This window comes from Hemiscyllium ocellatum, chromosome 13 (genome assembly GCF_020745735.1).
Source record: "Hemiscyllium ocellatum isolate sHemOce1 chromosome 13, sHemOce1.pat.X.cur, whole genome shotgun sequence".
NCBI lineage: Eukaryota > Metazoa > Chordata > Chondrichthyes > Orectolobiformes > Hemiscylliidae > Hemiscyllium > Hemiscyllium ocellatum.
Genome location: NC_083413.1, coordinates 80,960,842 through 80,981,566, shown reverse-complemented (window position 1 = coordinate 80,981,566; position 20,725 = coordinate 80,960,842). Strand labels below are relative to the sequence as shown.

Genomic DNA, 20,725 nt, shown 5'->3' with positions numbered 1-20,725 from the left:
AATCCTGTGTATAAGAATAGATGTACATCCCCAGAAGTGGCTCCACTGGCATGTTTATGAATTCCTTCTAGAAGTCAGTTGGGAATCCATCTGGCCCCGGTGCTTTGCCACCCTGGAGATGCCTTATTGTTTCCTGCACTTCCTGTACCATTACAGGCACATTCAAAAGGAAAGCCTGTTCCGTGCTCATATTGGGGAGGTCAAGATTCTCAAACAAGGACTGCATTCCCTTGTACCGTGTTCGCCCCCCCCCCCCCCCCCCGACCGATAAAGCTCTGCAAAGTATTCCCTAAACCTAACATTGATCTTTTTCAACTCGCGAGTAATCGTACCAGCCTTCTCCCTAACAGAGGTGATAGATTGGGAAGTATTTTTCCTCCCAGTCAGATAAGCCACATATCTACCAGGTTTATCTCTGAATTCAGATGGTCTGTGTTTGGCAAAGGAGACCTCTTTTTTAGCCACTTGCGTGTGTATTGAGTTGAGAGTAGCCCGGAGAGCTGTGACCTGCTGCAGTTTGACCAATGATGGCCTATTATAATATACTTCCTCAGCTACCTTCAGCCGGTTCTCCAGCATCCGTTGCTGCTCCTCCCTCTGCCTCCTTCTAGTCGTCGAATGTGAAATTATCAGACCTCGTAAATATGCCTTAGTGGTGTCCCAAAGTGTTGCCGGATTACTAGCCGTACCAGAATTAATATCCTAAAAAGACCTGAATTCTCTTGTAATATATTCAATACATTCCCTATCCTCTAACAAGAATGGATCCATGCACCAGTGATGTGCATCCATTCCACTACCCTTGATTTGAACATGATCCGAAACAGCTATATGCTTAATTTTGCACGCCAATGTTCTGTCCAAACCGCCATTTGGCATTAAAAAAATGTCAATTCGCATATGGCACTTGTGTGGGTTGGAATAGAACGTAAAGTCTCTTCCGTTAGGGTGGAGGTACCTCCACACATCCACTAATTACAACTCATCGCACATGTCCACCAATTGTTTAGACTGCGCGGGCGTACCTGCCAGGCCTGTTGGCACTTTATCAATCTCGGGATCTAATAGGCGATTAAAATCCCCTCCTATAATCATATGGTGAACCCCAAGATTCATTAATTTAGCCACTGCATCAATTAGAAATTTAAGAGGGTGCGCAAAGGGACAACCTACATTCAAAACATCATACTCTTCTCCATGCATTAGGGCATTAAGAATGATAAACTGTCCATGTTCATCCTTAATCTGCTCCATTACCTGGAAAGGGAGATTCCTTCTTATCAATACAGCCACTCCTCTACTCTTAGAGCTGAAGGATGAGAAAAATACCCTGTCATAACCCCCCCTGCTGCAGTTTCAGATGCTCCTTATCAGTTAGATACATGTCCTGCAGCAGGCCCTTTCCTTCCTGAGGCTTCATAAGACCTTCTTTCTTTTAATGGGAGAATGGCTCCCTTTTATATTTCATGTGCACCACCTGAACAAATCACTAGCCATGGTCATCCAGGGCAGCCTGTGGTTTCTCAGGAGGGGGGGAGCTTATCTGAGGCACGATGAGTTACAAAAATATTAATTCTATGTGATCTAAAAACTATTCTTATAAAAACTACAACTAAAAAAAACGCTACATTTAACTGAAACAGACATCCAAATAACCCCCAATTCGCTCAAGATCTTCCCCCTTGCCCATAGGGGGCACTCCTCCCAATCCTGAGTACCATCTCAACTCCCTCTAGCTAAAGCCATGCCCTCACCCCAGGCAATTGGCAAATGAGGAGAATCTGTTATTTACGTTCTGAGAGTTAACAATGGATACCCATCCCCCCCTCCACTCATCTTAGCCACAGGTATAGCCGCCCCCAATACAACATCAAAAGGACAGCAGTAAAAAAAGAAACCTTAGATAATACCGAATGACCGATATATAAAACAATTCCAATTTTACAAAACTGTACATATAAAACCGATAACCACAGAAAAAGGGGAATGGGGAAGAGGGAAGTAGAAAGGGGGGTAATAAACCACGTCCCCCAAATCATTGTCGGTAATAATTCCCCCTCCCCTCCCACCCCGGCCCAGGACCTTCATTTCAAAGACTTCACAAAGTCCTTTGCCTTTTGCTGTGGAGTCAAAGTTATATACAATCCCCCCATGGGTGAAACGCAACACGGCCGGGTACCTCAAGGAGTATTGAATGTTCAGGACCCTCCCTTAATTCTCTTTTGACATTATCAAATGTCCTTTTCTTCTTAATCAGGGCTCTGAAAAGTCCTGAAAAAACATTATCTTTGAACCTTTATACATTAAAGCTCATGAATTTCTTCCCAGTCTTCTTGCTGTTTCCATTATTAACTGTTTTCCCCTACAATACAGGAGCTGCACTAGAACTGCATGGGGGCGCAGGTCCGGCCTGGACCTGAGCATTGCGATCCGATGGACCCTCTCCACACTCACCAGACCTGTCTCCGACTCCAATCCCAGGAATTTCTGGAGCCATCACTGAGAAAGCCGATGAGGTCCTCGCCTTCTCCGCGCTATGGGAGACCCATGATCCGTAAGTTTTTCCTTTTTATTTTTGTTTTCTAGGTCACTGACTTGATCCTGAAGGATCTGAACCTGGTCTTACAGAGTTCGGATCCTTCCCCCCTCCCCCCCAAGACCTCTGCTACGGTCCTCTCCTCTACTGCCTCCAGTCTTCATTCCAGCAGCTGGATTTCCTGGTCATGCTTCTTTAGCATGGCAGGTGGTGGCTCAACTGCTGCTTGAATCCACTTTCGGAGTTTGGCAAACTCATCTAGGAAGTGTTGCTGTCCTGCTGGATCCAAAGGGGCAGTCCCGGGAGACTGAGTCCTGGCTGCAGACACCCCTGACCCAGCAGGGGAGTGTCCTATCTGCTGTGCTCCTTCAGGCCCCTTTCCTTGAGCAAGCTTCATCCTGACCTTAAATCCTGTCCCAGAATTAAGCAGCTCCAAATAGTCCGCGAGTTTAAATGAATACTTTTATTTCCTGAGGGTGATTGATAATGGGGGTGGGGGGTGGGGTAAAGGTCCACCTTGCCCAGGGGTATGGCACAGAGCCCAGCACAGCAGACCACTCAGACTGCCGCCATCTTGGATCTCCAGCGAAGGAAATCTTAATAAATAATCTGAACAAAGTCTTGGCTGCCCGGCATTTACCAAACCTTTTAAAATAGCAACTGACACCAGTGATTTGGGTCTAGGCGTATTCTCATTGCGAGATGATGAATCAGGAATAAAGAAGCCAATGGGTACTTTTCTAAAGAACTAACCCAGATCAGACGAAGTGCTATACAAGAGAAAGGAGACTTTGTGATTATTATTGGTTATTTAACGTTATGAAATCTATGCCAATAAGTTTGCAACGTAACATTAATCTTTACTGACTATAATCCTCTATCATTCATTGAAACGTTTAACACATGCGATGCATGATTGTTCACTGATACAACCGTGTTAACAGGTTTAGAGAAATATGGTAAAGAATATCTAAGATTTATATAAGGAATGAATGAGGATGATTGGGTGGAAGTCTTGCATATTGTTTTCGATAAAACAGATTTTTAAAATAGTCTTTCATCCAGACATAACATGGAGGTTGATGAAGACCACTCATTTCTTGCACAGTTGGACTACCAGATGGGAAAAAGTACTGGTTAGACCAAGGAAACTGTAGAAAACACTGTTGCAGTTTTAAAAACAAGTTACTGGAATTCATTATGACTTGTATCTATAATTTGACTTTTACTCTTGCAGTAGGGAAGAATGCTAACTAATCTGCACCTTAAGTGTATATTCAGGATAGTGTTGCCCAGAATCAGTCTTTTGAGTGATTTTCCTGGTTGTGTTTGTGTTCAGGGGTACACAGCATAGTTACAAGATTTTGATTGATTCCTGAACAAGGCTCAAGAACCTTTTGTTTGGTCAAATCAAAAGAAATATTTAGTTTGCAAAAAAGAAGTGTTTGAATCTCTCTCTCTCTCTTTCTATTGTTTGTGGAGAACTATAGAACATTTCCTTTGTAACTGTTCTCACTCGTCATTTTCTTGTAAACTGCTGTCTCGACAAACCCCTTTGTGGAGAGAAAGTAAGGAGCAAATGCCCATCTTCAGAGATACTGAAAGGGCAAGTCCTCAATCAGTGAATGGAAGACTGAGAATCAATGTATCCACAGTCTCACATCATCAGCAAAGAATCAGAAGGAGCTGAGAGAAAGCCAAAAGAAAACAAAAATCAACGACTGTGATCCAGAGTGGTGCCAGAATTGTGCTCTTCTCATTTTTTCCCTTCACTACCCATAATGCTTGTGTCTTGTCTTGTCTCTCTATGTGTCTGTATATGTGTGTCAGAATTTAAGATGAGTTACAGTTTAAATTATAGAGTTATAAGCTGACAATTCATATTTCTTTCCTGCTATTGGTTAAAAATGATTTGGTTACAATAAATAATTTATGGTAAGGTTAAAAACCTGATGTGTACATTCTTTTAACCTGAGTTCAAGAGTTTAGTAGATTGGCTAATTCAGTGTCTTAATCAAGTTTTCACATTTGTGAAGGCTTCAGGGTCTTGATTTCCAGTACACGACCCAAGGGAGTCATGACAGGGAGAATGGAAAAGCTGATATTACTTAAACAGAGGATCAGTGTAGAATCCTGAAGTGCAGAGATGTTCTGGTGCTGTTCTGCTGATTTAATGGGATGCTATCCTTTACGACATGAAGAATTGAATTGAAAAGTAAGGGCATTCAGTTTCAGTTACACAGGGCATTGGTGAGACACACACCATGAATAGTGTATGTTGTTTTGGTCCCCTTACGTATGGAAGGATGTCAGTATGTTGAAAAGTAATTCAAAGGAGGTTTATTAGATACCTGGAATGACTGGGTTGTCATATGAGAAAAGTTTGGTCAGGCTGGGCTTGTTTCCACTGGAGTTTAGAAAAGTGAGGGATGACTTGATTGTAATGAATAAGAATGGTCTGAGCAACTTGCATGTGAAAAGGAAGTTTCCACCCGTAGGTCAGTCCAGAACTAAGTGACTATGGTCAAAGTTCAAGGCAAAGATAAGGAGAATTTTTTTTCTCTCAAGAGTTTGTGCAACTTTGGCACTCTCCGCCTCAGGGAACAGTGGATGTGCGATCATCGAATATTTTTAACACAGAGAGTGTTTAGTGTGTGGAATTAACATCCTCAGGAAGTGGTGGATGTGGGTACAATAACAATTTTAAAAGACATATGGATAAATAGATGAATAGGAAAGGTTTGAACAGATACGGGCCAAAAGTAAGCAGGTGGGACTAGTTTAGTTTGGGATTATGTTGGGCATGGACTGGTTGAACCGAGGGTCTGTTTCTGTGCTGTGTGACTCTATGGCTTGGAAATGTGGGATTCAAAATACAAACAGATCAGCCATGACCTTATTGGACGGTGAAGTAGATTTGAGGATCAAAATGGCCGACTTTTGCTCCAATTTTGTATGTTTATATAAAGTCTATCCCTGTCCATTCTGATCCCCTTGGCATATAAATCAATGTTCTTTCAGCCTTTTTAATCATTTTCTTTTGAGCTAAGACTGTTGTAACATGACCTGTTATCTGCCAAGCAATGTACATTGAGCTGTGAACAATGGTTCCTATATACTTGAGGGGATGGTACTATATTGAATAAAATACACCTAGAGCAGGTGAATGGGACTAAATGCCTTTCACCAGATAGAAACTAGACAACAAGACAGAAGCAATGGGTGATAGTGCTCAGATCATCTCAAACTGATCTTGGAAATTAAGTTGCATCTGATTTGGTGAGAATTTGGATATGCAATGGTAGACACCAGAATAGTGTTTCCCAAACCTTTCCCACTGTGACCCCATCTCGAGGCTGGGCTGTTGTCATGACTCACTCCGTGAGAGTGAGATGGGAGGGTCTATGACAGCAAGCGATGGGAACAGAAGACCCGAGAGAGTGAGGTAGGAGGGGCTGGGTGGAAAACATTGCTACTTCTGAGCTCACAATCCCAATGTTTCAGCCCAAGACATCTCCCCCCAACCTTCTCTCTCCACTTTGGGGATCCCTATACAAAAACCTACATAGGCAATAAAAAAGACTAAGAACAGCATGTTGTACAATGAAGAGCAAATTGCGTATGCTATTTAGATCTTTATCAAAGTGTTTGTTTTTAATCTGTTCCCATATGATTAGATTCCTTACAGTGTGGAAACAGACCATTTGGCCCAATAAGTCCGCACCGACCCTCTGAAGAGTAACCCACCCAGACCCATTTCCCTCTGACTAACGCACCTAACACTATGGGCAATTCATCTGACCTGCACATCTTTGGATTATAGGATAAAACCCACACAGACACAGGGAGAATGTGTAAACATCACACAGACAGTCACCCGGGTCCCTGGCGTTGTGAGGCAGCAGTGCTAACCACAGAGCTGCTGTGCCACCCCCAAGCAGATATGGCTGTATATCAATGTATATACATTGATACTCACAGGTTTAAATATGATTATCACAATAAAGTCTGTCCCAAATTCTCTGTTTAATCAGTTGGTTGCAAACCCAAGCTACTAAATTAGCTCAAGGAAAGGCTAGTCAGTGGTGTGTTCCCAGCATTACTTTCCAACACAGTGCGGGTATTGAGTGAGAACAAGATTTACTTGTATTCCAAAGTCTGACAGGATCTGTGGGGAGAGAAACAGGGTCAACATTTCAAGTCTGGTATGACTCTTCTTTGGAACTTGTTTTTATCTTATCGGATAGAAATATCCCTGACGTGTTATGACAGCCTGGCTCAGATCTCACTAGGCCCATAATTTCAAAAACAGCAGCAAACAATTTAATAAACTGGCTTGTGATTGTGTGTGGAGATGCACGATCTGATTGAATTGTTCATATGCCAATGTGCAATATAACAGCTACTTCCCAGTCCACATCTGTCTTGTGTCTGAGTCAATGAGTGGCCATTATGGATGGCCCACCAAGGATGGCCCGATTATGTTGCTTGAACCAAAATCTCCTCTCAAAACGCTCTCATGTTTCTTCCTGTTCAGGGGTCAATTCTACTCAGTCCTCTTTTTGAGATGATTTCAGGGATTTTCTCTGAAAATGATATGTGTTTTCCCAGATGGTCGATCAACTTCTGCACAGGTCTGTGTGATGGGAGCAAGAGGCGGAACAATTCAGTTGGTGAGGGCCAAGCCCTTGGCTTGCGGTGATGATCAGAGTCACAGAGATGTACAGCACAGAAACAGACCCTTGGGTCCAACTCGTCAATGCCAACCAGATATCCCAACTCAATCTAGTCCCACCTGCCAGCACTCAGTGCATATCCCTCCAAACCCTTCCTATTCATATACCCATCCAGATGCCTTTTAAATGTTGTAATTGTACCAGCCTCCACCACTTCCTTTGGCACCTCTTTCCCTTCTCACACTAAACCTATGCTCTCTAGTTCTGGACTCCCCCACCCCAGGGAAAAGACCTTGTCTATTTACCCTATCCATGATTTTATAAACCTCTATAAGGTCACCCCTCAGCCTCTGACGCTCCTGGGAAAATAGTCCTAGTCAATTCAACCTCTCCCTACAGCTCAAATCTTCCAACCCTGGCAATCACTCAGTGTTTTGAAAGTTTCACATTGGTCCTTCCAGTGAATTCAAGTTCCATCAGGGGTGGCTCATATTGGGAGCACCCTCACCTCTGAACGAAGGTCCTGGGTTCAAATTCCCCATCCAGAGCTTCAGCACAGCAACGAGGTACAGGAGGATACAGGGGACTCTGTGTTTAATATCAGGCTGTTGCAAGAGTCGTTGTGATGGTGTTTATCTCAGTGGAACAGTAGCTCAATGGTTAGCATAGCTGCCTCTTAACACCGGGTTCAATTCCTCTCTCGCATGTCTGTCTGTGTGAAGTCTGCACAATTCCCTGTGTCTGCATTTCCTCTGGGTGTTCTGGTCTCCTTCCACAGTCCAAAGTTGTGTAGTTTAGTTGGATTGGCCAAGGGAAACATGTAGTTCCAGGAATAAGGTGGGGAGTGGGGGGGTTGTGTGGTGGTAGACGAGGTCTGGGTGGGATGCTCTTCAGAGGGTTGGTGTGGACTTGATGGGCTGAATGGCCTGCTTCTGCACTGTAGGGTTTTTATGATAAAGACTGCACTTCAAGAAAGAACCCTGAAGGTCTGAGACATCCAGTGGTTGTGAAAAGTGCTAGGCAGACATGGTGCCTTTCTTTTTGAGAAGCCTGTCATTGTGTTCCTCTTTGGATACACACAAAATCCATCATTACGCAGGCCCAATGGTAGCGTCCCTACCTCTGAGCCAGGAGATCCCGATTCAAGTCCCATCTGCTCCAGTGGTGTGTAAAGACATCACAGAACAGGTTAATTAGAAAATATCTATCTATCCACACATTTGCTGTGATCAAAAATATTACAAAGATGTGTTGTTTACAGAGACATGTGAAACTCTAACTTTCTGTACTGGATATACAGGATCTTGCTCATTAACTTACAGTTGCCAAAAGACAGTGCGTAAGCAAACTGTGCAGCATTTTCCTCAGGTGGTAGATATTTGAAATATACCAGTTTCAAAGATCCAGTCTGGGTTTTTGAAGAGTGGATGGTTTTGTAGTTTGTTAATCATTTTATTGAGAAATTCGATTGCACATCTACTCTCTATATGACCTTAATGTTCTCCATTCTGCATGGCACCCATTGGAATTTGCCCCACATTATCCAGGAGACTTTTCTGTGAGATCAGGATAACCTTGTTATTCACACAAGTGTTCAGTGGCTACATTGACATAAACTTTGAAACAGACCCTTGTACTCCAAGGTAAGCCATGTCTCGAGAATGGGAGAAAGTGAGGACTGCAGATGCTGGAGATCTGAGTCAAAACACGTGGGGCTGCAAAAGCAGAGCAGGTCAGGCAGCATCTGAGGAGCAGGAGAGTCGATATTTCGGGCACAAGCCTTTCACATTCCTGAAATGTCGACTCTCTGGCTCCTTAGATGCTGCCTGACTTGCTGTGCTTTGCCAGCACCACACTTTTTGACTCATGTCTCGAGAAATGACTACTGTGGCTCTTCATCGTCACTTTCTGTCGATCTCAATGGTCCAGTGATTTTCCATGGACATTCACTGAGGTTATGTCGGTGTTCTGACCTTAGCGTGGCCAACTGGTAGACTCTACCACTTTGCCAAGCTAGAAACAGAGCAATCTCTGAAGGTTCCTGGTCACCATCCAAGGGATGGAGTAACTGTTGGGAGAATTACGGATAACATTGTGCTTCCTGTAGTTGAATAGCCAGCCAGAACTCAGGGTCAGGCTCACACGTTGCAGAGCTGCCACTGGGACGGAACAGGACTTCTCTGAACTTTGGCTTCCTCGAGAGAGAGGGAGGGATTAGGGAAACAGAACTTCTGCAAATACCCATTAACCACTCATAAGACAGTTGTCTTATTCAAATGAACTTTCCAAGTCAATATTTATGGGAAGGCAATGGGGGGAGCATGTTTGAGGTAGGTGGGGGAAGCTCGAAACTACTGGGGAAATAGAAGCTGGCAGGACTTCTGCTATAGTTTACTCTCGTTCCTTCTTTTCCTGGATAGGTGACAGACAGGGGGATCAGAAGGTGAGCTGCGGAAGAATTGGCAATCCGGAATGAGCAGCAATTGATGGGAGCAAGGGAGGGATCAGAGCTGAATGTTTGTACGGCTCTGCTAATGTCTCAGCTGAAAATATAATCGTACAGACCTGTAAATAGGAATTATTACTTTGTTTCAGTATGCAAGGAAATGGAATGTCTACTTATGTATGGCGTGTCCAGTTGTATAGATCATCAAAGTATTTTATGAATAAAGTATATTTTTGAAATTAAAAGAAAAGTTCGTACTGGCTTCCCTTGACCCACAAGCAACGCTAGAAACAAGCAGTGACGCACAGGATCGGCCTGCTGCCAGTTCACTTCAGTCACAGCCTTTCCTGGGAATGCCAGGAAACGGTGCACGAGGGCGTTCAACTCAAATCATTGCCAGAAGATCTGGAATGGAGAGCCTCACTTAACCATTCTGATTGTAGACCCACCGAAAGTCCACAGTGTTTAAAACAGGAGTAGGTGAATATTTGGTTGGGATGTCAGGTTTCACAAGAAATGGGACCTGGGGAGGCCATACTGTCCATCAGTCCACTCTGCTCCTTGATAAGATCTCCCCTCTTCTGTCCACCCCCACCCTGCATAACCCTTGACCCCTTTGACATATTGAGGCTCATTTCCAGACCCTCCCACAAACCAGTGACAGTATTGGCATTGGGGGCGGGGTTTAAAATATCCCCACCCTGGATTTCAACCATTTACATCTTTTTTGAGCGAGCTGAGTGGGTTTTTCTGATCAGTTTCAGATTGGATTCACATTGTTACAGTACAGCTGGTGAGTGAGGTGTCCAGGCTAAACTGGTGCATCTTCTGGGATTGCAGGCAGATCGTGCTTGTCTACAGCTGCTCTGGTGTCTGACAGTCTCAGGCTGACAAATCCATTGGAGCTTTCTGACTGATCCAGAAAAACCTGAAAAGCAACATGGAAAAGTTTCATTAATATCGGAGATATCAGGGTGTGTGTGTGTGTGTGTGTGTGTGTGTGTGTGTGTGTGTGTGTGTGTGTGTGTGTGTGTGTGTGTGTGTGTGTTTATGAGTGCGTGTGTGTGTGTGTGTGTGTGTGTTTATGAGTGCGTGTGTGTTTATGAGTGCGTTAGTATCTACGTGTGCCTGCCTGTGTATTTTTGTATATGTCTTTGTGTATGTGTGTGTTTGTATGTGTGCATTGTGTGCACATTCATGTGTCTGTGTGCATGTATCTGTGTATATGTGTTTGTGTGTGTCTGTGTGTATGCGTGAGTGTGTGTGTCTGTGCTATGTGGGTGTGTGTTTATGGCTGCAGTGCCATTGTTTGTGTATACATGTGCACTTTGTGTGCTACATACATATGGGAGATATGACTGCTAAGTCATTGACAAATTCTGTGGCTTCTCCCAAAAGTAATGCATTTTTCCCTTGTCCCAGAAACCCAGCTGAAACCTGAATCACCAATTCAACGTGGGGGCACTGATAGAGGAATTGTCACAAGGCAGTCATTTCCAGAAGGCATGCGATAAGGTACCACATGTTGGGCTACTAAATAAGAGTCCATGGTGTTGAACCTAATATATTGGTTTAAGGGGGCATTTTCTGGATGGCAACTAGTAACTAGTGGAGTGCCACATGGATCAGTGCTGAGGCCACAATCATTTACAATATACATTAATGACTTGGAGGAAGGAAGTAGCACTGTAGCCAAGTTTACATAAGACACAAGAGTGGCTGGGAAGGCAATTAGTGAGGATGATGCAAAGGAATATAGGCAGTTTAAACAAGAAGGCAAAAACCAGTTCAATGGAACATAGCGTGGAAAATGCGATGTTATGTGTTTTGGCAGGAAGAATAGATGAGATGCATATTATTTAAATGGAGAAAGACTGCAAAAAGCTGCAGCACAGCTGGATTTGGGAATCCTTCTGCATGAATTCCAAAAAGCTAGCACCTAAACTAAACAGATTATGTGGCAGTCAAGTGGAACGTTGGCCTTTATTTCAATGGGAATGGTGTATAAAAGAGGTAGACCTTGCTAAAACCATATAAGGCACCAGTCAGACCACAGCTGGGATACTGTGAGCAGTTTTGGTCTCTTTCTCAAAGGAAAGATATATTGGTGTTGGAGGTAATCCAGAGAAGATTCACTAGACTGCTTCTGGATATGGAAGGATTTTCTGATGAGGAAAGGTTAAAATACTAAAGGGGATTGATAAGGTGGACATTGAGCAGATGTTCTTCTTTGTGGGACAGTCTTGACGAAGAGTCGATAGTGTGGTGCTGGAAAAGCACAGCCAGTCAGGTAGTATCCAAGGAGCAGGGGAATCGATGTTCCAAGCATAAGCTCATCATCGGGAATGAGTCTTGACCAAGAGATCATAGATATAGAATGACAGGAGGTTGGTTTAAATCTAAGATGAGGATAAACCACTTCTCTCAAAGGGTCGTAAACCTGTGGAACTCACTGCCCCAGAGTGCAGTGGAGACAGAATCAATCAACAGATTCAAGAAAAAAATAAGACCATAAGATATAAGAGCAGAATTAGGCCATTCAACCCATCAAGTCTGCTCCACCATTGAATCACGGCTGATAGGCTTCTCAACCTTATTCTGCTGCTTTCTCCCCGTAATCCTTGATCCTCTTGACAATCAAGAACCTATCTATCTCAGCCTTAAAGATACTCAATCATCTGGCCCCCATAGTCTTCTGTGGCAATGATTTCCATAGATTCCTCACTCTCTGGCTGAAGAAGTTTCTCCTTATCTCCATTCTGAAAGGTCTTTCCTTTACTCTAAGGCTGTGCCCTTGGTTCCTAGTCTCTCCTACACATGGAAACATCTTCCTAACATCCACTCTGTCCAGGCCATTCAGTATTCGGTATGTTTCAATTAGATCTCCCCTCATCCTTCTAAACTCCATTTAACATAGACCCAGAGTCCTAAAACATTCCTCATACATTAAGCTTTTCATTCCTGGGACCATTCTCATGAACCTCCTCTGAACACGCTCCAGGGTCAGTACATCCTTCCTGAGATATGCAGCCCAAAACAATACTCCAAATGTGGTCTGACCAGAGTCTTATGGAGCCTCAGAAGTACATCCCTGATTTTATATTCAGTACTCTCAAAATAAATGCCAATATTGCATTCGCCTTCCTAACTTTGACTCAACCTGCAAGCTTATCTTGAGAGGATCCTGGACTAGAACTCCTAAGTCTCTGCACTTCAGGCTTCTGAATTCTTTCCCCATTTAGAAAATAGTCCATGCCTCTCTTCTTCCTACCAAAGTGCATGACCTCACAATTTCCCATGCTGTACTCCATCTGCCAGTTCTTTGCCTGCTCTCCTAACCTGTCCAAATCCTTCTGCAGCCTCCCCACCTCCTCAATACTACCTGTCCCTCTACCTATCTTTGCATCGTCTGCAAACTTAACCAGAATACCCTCAGTTTCTTCATCTAATGTATAAAATGAAAAATTGAAATAGAAAAGTGAAATAGTTACGCTCCTGATGAAAAGCGGGATAAAGGGCTAGGGGGAGCAGGAAAGTACGTGCTGTTGAGACCAGGATAAGATCAGCCATGATCACGTTAAATGGTGGAGCGAGCATGAGGGGCTGAATTGCCTATTCCCACTCCTAACCCCCAAGTTCCTGACTCAGAGTAAGGGTCGCCCACTTAAGGCAGAGGTGAGGAACACTTTGTTTTCTCTCAGAGCGGAATGAATGTATGGAATTCTTTACTACAGAGGGGTGTCAAGATTGGATTGTTGAGTATTTTCGAGGTTGAGATAAACATTTAATCAGTAAGGGAATCAAGGGGAAAGGCAGGATAGTGGAGTTGAGAATTATCAAGTCAGACATGATCTAATTGAATGGTGGAGCAGATTCAATGGGCTGCAAGGCCTCCTTCTATTCCTACATCTTAATGTCTTCCAAACACACCACACAGACCTTTAGCCCCAACCCCGATATAGTTACTACTAAAAAAGGAAACTGTGCAAATTATTTTTTAAAAACTGTACTAAATATTACACTGAAGTTACTCCCAGATTATTTACAACAAATTGTTGAAGTGTTTTCTGTGGGAAATGGGTAGTAATTATTGGCTTTCCCTAATTACTCTTGAACTGAGTGGCTTACTAGACAATTTCAGAGGGCAGTTACAAACCAGCCACATTGCTTTGGGGATGAAGTTATGTATAGGTCAGACCAGGTAGGAAAGCCCCTAAAGGACTTCAGTGAACCACATGGTTTATTACAACAGTTGGTCATTGCTTCTGGAGTCACGATTACTAGGATTAGCTTCCAATTCTAGGTTTACAACCAACTGAATTTAAATTTCTCTACCTATTATTCTATTTGAACCCAATACCCACAAACACTCAGCTGGACCTCATGATATTAATTGACTGACATTATTACAATGCCACCATTCTCCTGTAGAGTGGCATGATAACTCAGTGGTTAGCACTGCTACCTCACAGCGCCAAGGACCTGGGTTCAATTCAAAGCTTGGGCAACTGCCTGTGTGGAGATTGCACAAACTCCCTGTGTCTGTGTGGGTTTGCTTTGGGTGCTCTGGTTTCTTCCATAGCATTCAGGGATGTGTAGGTTAGGTGCATTAGTCAGGGGTAAATATAGGGTAGAGGGAATGGGTCTGGGTGGTTACTCTTTGGAGGGTTGGTGTAGACTTGTTGGGCTGAATGGCCTGTTTCCACACTGTAGGAATTCACAGTCACTCCTTACCACTTCTCAGTCCCCATATTTGCCCTTTAACCTGGGCCTGTGGTAAGACTGATGTCTTTATGACTGTCCCCACACCTCTGTCAGCTCCTTAACAGTTTGTCACCATGACTCTCCATCGAGGTATAACAGCTACCCTTACTGCCTCAATCACATAGAATGGTTTCACGAATTAGAATTAGATTCATGGTCAGATGCACTCAAGTACAGAGATACATGCGTACAACGAAAAGTGTACAAAGTCACCATTTCTGGCGCCATCAGGTGTTCTTGTCAGATTTCATGACTGAATTATGCATGCCTTCATTTGCAGAGAGTGACACTGCAATCAATGATATTCTTAATCAAACCAACAGACCCATCTCCTGCAGATTGCACTGATTCCTCTGTACAATTACCTGGTTCTCAGCCAGAGCTTGCTTTGCCAAGTAGCGCTCCCTCTTCACTTTAATTTCCACAGATTCAGGGATGTCTGGGACCAGCAAGTCAATCAGCCGTACAATGAAGAATACCACATGCTGCCAGAGAGATAAGAAAGGAGGGAGTTTAAGTGCGAGCAGTGCTTTCACTTGATAACAACAAAGTATCTGGATGTTGCTGAAAAGGTCACACTTAATCTCGCAATATTACAGTCAAACTTAATAGATTAAGCACTTATGAATACCCAACAAAACGTTTGTGTCTTAAATTATCTGGAATTTATGTTTGTGAGTTTCAAATCATGTTTAACTCCATGCCTGATCCCATTTTGCTCCATGTCTGATCCAATTCTACATTGAGTCAGGTTCCGGTTTCACTCTTTGTCCATTGATCTTGAGCAGGGTGTTTAAAAGGCTGGTATTTCACTATCACCCCGTGTGCAGCAATCAATATGAATTTCACTAATATTTTCCCGGAAATACATCCAGGGATGTTATTTGGGTGGAACTGGGAAATAAGAAAGGGATGATCACCTTATTGGTATTATAGGCCCCTCAATAGTCAGAGGGAAATTGAGAAACAAACTTTTAAGGAGATCTCAGCTATCTGTAAGAATAATAGGGTAGTTATGGTGGGGGATTTTAACTTTCCAAACATCGACTGGGACTGCCATAGTGTTAAAGGTTTAGATGGAGAGGAATTTCTTAAGTGTGTACAAGACAATTTTCTGATTCAGTATGTGGATGTACCTACTAAAGAAGATGCAAAACTTGACCTACTCATGGGAAATAAGGCAAGGCAAGGTGTCAGTGAGGTGTCAGTGGGGGAGCACTTTGGGGCCAGCGACCATAATTCTATTCGTTTTAAAATAGTGACGGAAAAGAATAGACCAGATCTAAAAGTTGAAGTTCTAAATTGGAGAAAGGCCAATTTTGACAGTATTAGGCAAGAACTTTCAAAAGCTGATTGGAGGCAGATGTTCGCAGGTAAAGGGACGGCAGGAAAATGGGAAGCCTTCAGAAATGAGATAACAAGAATCCAGAGAAAGTATATTCCTGTCAGGGTGAAAGGGAAGGCTGGTAGGTATAGGGAATGCTGGATGACTAAAGAAATTGAGGGTTTGGTTAAGAAAAAGAAGGAAACATATGTCAGGTATAGACAGGATAGATCGAGTGAATCCTTAGAAGAGTATAAAGGCAGTAGGAGTATACGCAAGAGGGAAATCAGGAGGGCAAAAAGGGGACATTAGATAGTTTTGTAGAATAGAGTGAAGGAGAATCCAAAGGGTTTTTACAAATATATTAAGGACAAAAGGGTAACTAGGGAGAGAATAGGGCCCCTCAAAGATCAGCAAGGCGGCCTTTGTGTGGAGCCACAGAAAATGGGAGAGATATTAAATGAATATTTTGCATCAGTATTTATTGTGGAAAAGGATATGGAAGATATAGACTGTAGGGAAATAGATGGTGACATCTTGCAAAATGTCCAGATTACAGAGGAGGAAGTGCTGGATGTCTTGAAACGGTTAAAGGTGGATACATCCCCACGACCTGATCAGGTGTACCCGAGAACTCTGTGGGAAGCTAGAGAAGTGATTACTGGGCCCCTTGCTGAGATATTTGCACCATCGCTAGTCACAGGTGAGGTGCTAGAAGACTGGAGGTTGGCAAACATGGTGCCACTGTTTAAGAAGGGCGGTAAAGACAAGCCAGGGAACTATAGACCAGTGAGCCTGACCTCGGTGGTGGGCAAGTTGTTGGAGGGAATCCTGAGGGACAGGACGTACATGTATTTGAAAAGGCAAGGACTGATTTGAGATAGTCAACATGGCTTTGTGCGTGGGAAATCATGTCTCACAAACTTGATTGAGTTTTTTGAAAAAGTAGCAAAGAAGATTGATGATGGCAGAGCAGTAGATGTGATCTATATAGACTTCAGTAAGGTGTTCGATTAGGTTCCCCATGGGAGACTGATTAGCAAGGTTAGATCTCATGGAATACAGGGAGAGCTAGTCATTTGGCTACAGAACTGGCTCAAAGTTGGAAGACAGAAGGTGGTGGTGAAGGGTTGCTTTTCAGACTGGAGGCATGTGACCAGTGGAGTGCCACAAGGATCAGTGCAGGGTCCTCTACTTTTTGTCATTAACATAAATTATTTGGATGCGAGCATAGGAGGTACTGTTAGTAAGTTTGCAGATGACTCCAAAATTGGAGGTATAGTGGACAGCGAAGAGAGTTACCTCAGATTACAACAGGATCTGGACCAGATGGGCCAATGGGCTGAGAAGTGGCAGATGGAGTTTAATTCAGATAAATGCAAGGTGCTGCATTTTGGGAAAGCAAATCATAGCAGGACTTATACACTTCATGGTAAGGTCCTAGGGAGTGTTGTTGAACAAAGAGACCTTGGAGTGCAGGTTCATAGCTCCTTGAAAGTGGAGTCGCAGGTAGATAGGATAGTGAAGAAGGCGTTTTGGTATGCTTTCCTTTATTAGTCAGAGTATTGAGTACAGGAGTTGGAAGGTCTTGTTGCGGCTGTACAGGACATTGGTTAGGCCACTGTTGGAATATTGCGTGCAATTCTGGTCTCCTTCCTATCGGAAAGATGTTGTGAAACTTGAAGGGGTTCAAAAAAGATTTACAAGGATGTTGCAAGGGTTGGAGGATTGAGGTGTAGGGAGAGGCTGAACAGGCTGGGGCTGTTTTCCCTGGAGCATCGGAGGCTGAGGGGTGACCTTATAGAGGTTTACAAAATTATGAGGGGCATGGATAGGATGGACTAAGTCTTTTCCCTGGGGTCGGGAGTCCAGAACTAGAGGGCATAGGTTTAGGGTGAGAGGGGAAAGATATAAAAGAGACCTAAGGGGTAATTTTTACCACGCAGAGGGTGGTACGTGTATGGAATGAGCTGCCAGAGGATGTGGTGGAGGCTGGTGCAATTGCAACATTTAAGAGACATTTGGATGGGTGTATGAACAGTAAGGGTTTGGAGGGATATGGCCGGGTGCTGGCGGGTCGGACTAGATTGGGTTGGGATATCTGGTCGGCATGGACGGGTTGGACCGAAGGGTCTGTTTCCATGCTGTACATCTCTTTGTCTCTATGACTCAACAGTATGTGGCCTTGTAACACAGTCATTACCATTTCTCATCCATATCACAACACACTCATGATCTCAGTGCTTTCTGTAACTGCACTTACCTTACTCTGCCTCTCTTTCTAGATTAGATTAGATTAGATTAGATTATTTACAGTGTGGAAACAGGCCCTTCAGCCCAACAAGTCCACATCGACCGGCCGAAGCGCAACCCACCCATACCCCTATATTTACCTCTTACTTAACACTACGGGCAATTTAGTCTAACCTCATACAGACAGTTACTTCATCAGCACATCTCCCAGAAGAAAGAAATTATGTTCATATTGTACCTTTCTTATCATCATTCATTCTTAAGTGTCCCACAGCCAATAACTTACATAAGTCATTGTTGCTCTAAAGATTTAATTGATAATAGTTTATGCCCATAGATAGCAGAGATCAAGGGTCTAATAGAGTCGTAGAGATGTACAGCATGGAAACAGATCCTTTGGTCCAACCCATCCATGCCAGCCAGATATCCCAACCCAATCTAGTCCCACCTGCCAGCACCCGGCCCATATCCCTCCAAACCCTTCCTATTCATATACTCATCCAGATGCCTTTAAATGTTGTAATTGTACCAAATCATTTATATAAATGACAAAAAGTAGTAGATCCAGCACCAATCCTTGAGGCACTGGTCACAGGCCTCCAGTCTGAAAAGCAACCCTCCACCACCACCCTCTGTCTTCTATCTTTGAGCCAGTTCTGTATCCAAATGGCTAGTTCTCCCAGTATTCCATGAGATCTAGCCTTGTTAATTAGTCTCCCATGGGAAACTTTTTCAAATACCTTACTGAAGTCCATATAGATCATGTCTAATGCTTTGCCCTCATCAATCCTCTTTGTTACTTCCTCAAAAAACTCAATCAAGTTTGTGAGACATGATTTCCGACGCACAAAGTCCTGTTGACTATCCTTAATCAGTCCTTGCCTTTCCAAATACATGTTCATTCTTTCCCTCAGGATTCCCTCCAACAACTTGCCCAGCACTGATGTCAGGCTCACTGGTCTATAGTTCCCTGGCTTGTCCTTACCGCCCTTCTTAAACAGTGGCATCACGTTAGCCAACCTCCAGTCTTCCAGCACCTCAGCTGTGACTATCGATGATACAAATATCTCAGCAAGAGGCCCAGCAATCACTTCTCTAGCTTCCCACAGAGTTCTAGGGTATACCTGATCAGGTCCTGGGGATTTATCCACTTTTATGTGACTGGAAGAATGATCCTGATATTGAGGAAGTCTAGAACTAGGGGTCACAGTCTAAGGATAAGGGGTAAGCCATTCAGGACTGAGTCTCATCACTCAGACAGTTGTGAACCTTTGGAATTCTCTCCCACAGAAAGCTCTTGGGACCAGTTCGTTAGATACATTCAAGAGGGCGCCCGATGTAACTCTTGTGCCACTAAAGGGAATCATGGAGAGAAAGAGGGAGTGGAATACTGAAACTGCATGATCAGCCATGATCATATTCAATGGTGGTACAGGGTCAAAGGGCAAACTGGCCTACTCCTGCACCTATTTTCTATGTTTCTATAACAGAACCACCCACACCCCTACAAATCACAAATCACCCACACCCCCACAAATCACAAATGTCAATTGCTGCCTTGAAGCGGTTCATCATCAATCAAGACGGCTTTCAATTGCTCAAAAGATTCCTGGCATTCTCCTAGTCACACTACTTTGGCTTTCTTTTGGATAAACCTAACAGTGGAGCATCTATAGAGCTGAAATGTGATACATACAACCAAAACTACAACTCCCCAAAAATCTAATTATATTCTATGGACAGGGAACTCCACTAAAGCTTATACATTTGTTGCTTTTGGCAGCACCTGTCTAAATACCCAGGTCAATCATTCATTTCTTTGTAAATTCACTTTTGATAAGGGTTATCACCAAATCAGCCAATTGTAATTACTTAAATAAAGCTTCAAATAGTACCATGCGGTCTTCCAATGTCCCTGTTTACCAGTGCATCATCAAGGTAAATTACACAATTAGGAACACTGACTACCTCTTGATTCATCAGTTTCTGGAAAGTCATAAGAGCACTTTTTATCCTCAATGGCATCACTCAGCAATGGAAAAGACTGCCAGGTGTGAGAAAGATTGATACTTCCTTGGTTTGGGATGCTAAAGGAACTTTCCAGTCTCCCTTTAACAAATCTATTTAAGTTAAAATCTGGCACTTCCAAGGGATTATGTAGGAATCTGATTTTGTGACTGCATTAGCCTTTCTGTAGTTGATACAAAACCTGGTTGAACAATTAGGCTCAGGAACTCTAGTTACTTTGATCGGATTCAGCTGGACAGTTTTCCTAGTTGCATTGAATTTCTGCTTTTATCTGGGTCTGCTTCTTTGAATAAAAATAGCAAGGGCAGTGTTTGAGGACAGGATTCTCCTACATCCATATCATTTGTGGCTAAAGTTGTATATCCTGGTCTGTCTTTGCAGGCTCCTTTAAATTCTGTGATTAACCTTGTCGGTTTCATCATTATTCTGGTTGTAACTAACTGCCCTAATAGCTCAGTGTTAGCCAACTGGACAGTGTGAGGGCCAATTTGGGAACTGTCCAGGTGTTCTTCTGCCACTTTTTCACTATCCCTTTCATCCTTTACTGCCATGACTCCTGACAAAGCTGCATTTGTTTGTCCTTCTCTTGATGGTGATACTGCTTCAACATGTTGATGTGACACAGGCGATTTCAGTTTTCTGGTGATCTGGAGTGTAAATTTACCAATTCTTTTGACAGCCCTAGATGGACTTCTGAA

At 43.3% G+C, this 20,725-nt stretch overlaps 1 protein-coding gene across 4 annotated transcripts in view; it reads right to left on the bottom strand.

The window, feature by feature from the left end:
* Nucleotides 1-8,556: 8,556 nt before the first annotated feature.
* LOC132821968 (anoctamin-7-like) overlaps nt 8,557-20,725 on the bottom strand; it is a 107,382-nt gene continuing 95,213 nt past the window's right edge. For 2 of the 4 annotated variants that reach the window (XM_060835005.1, XM_060835006.1), the window contains exons 23-24: nt 14,788-14,907; nt 8,557-10,586 (exon numbers count right to left, since the gene is read on the bottom strand). In XM_060835005.1, coding sequence (XP_060690988.1) covers nt 10,470-10,586; nt 14,788-14,907 — 237 coding nt within the window. In that variant the 3' untranslated portion in view covers nt 8,557-10,469. The remainder of the gene's footprint in view (nt 10,587-14,787; nt 14,908-20,725) is intronic. The other 2 variants (XM_060835007.1, XM_060835008.1) reach the window with 1 other exon arrangement.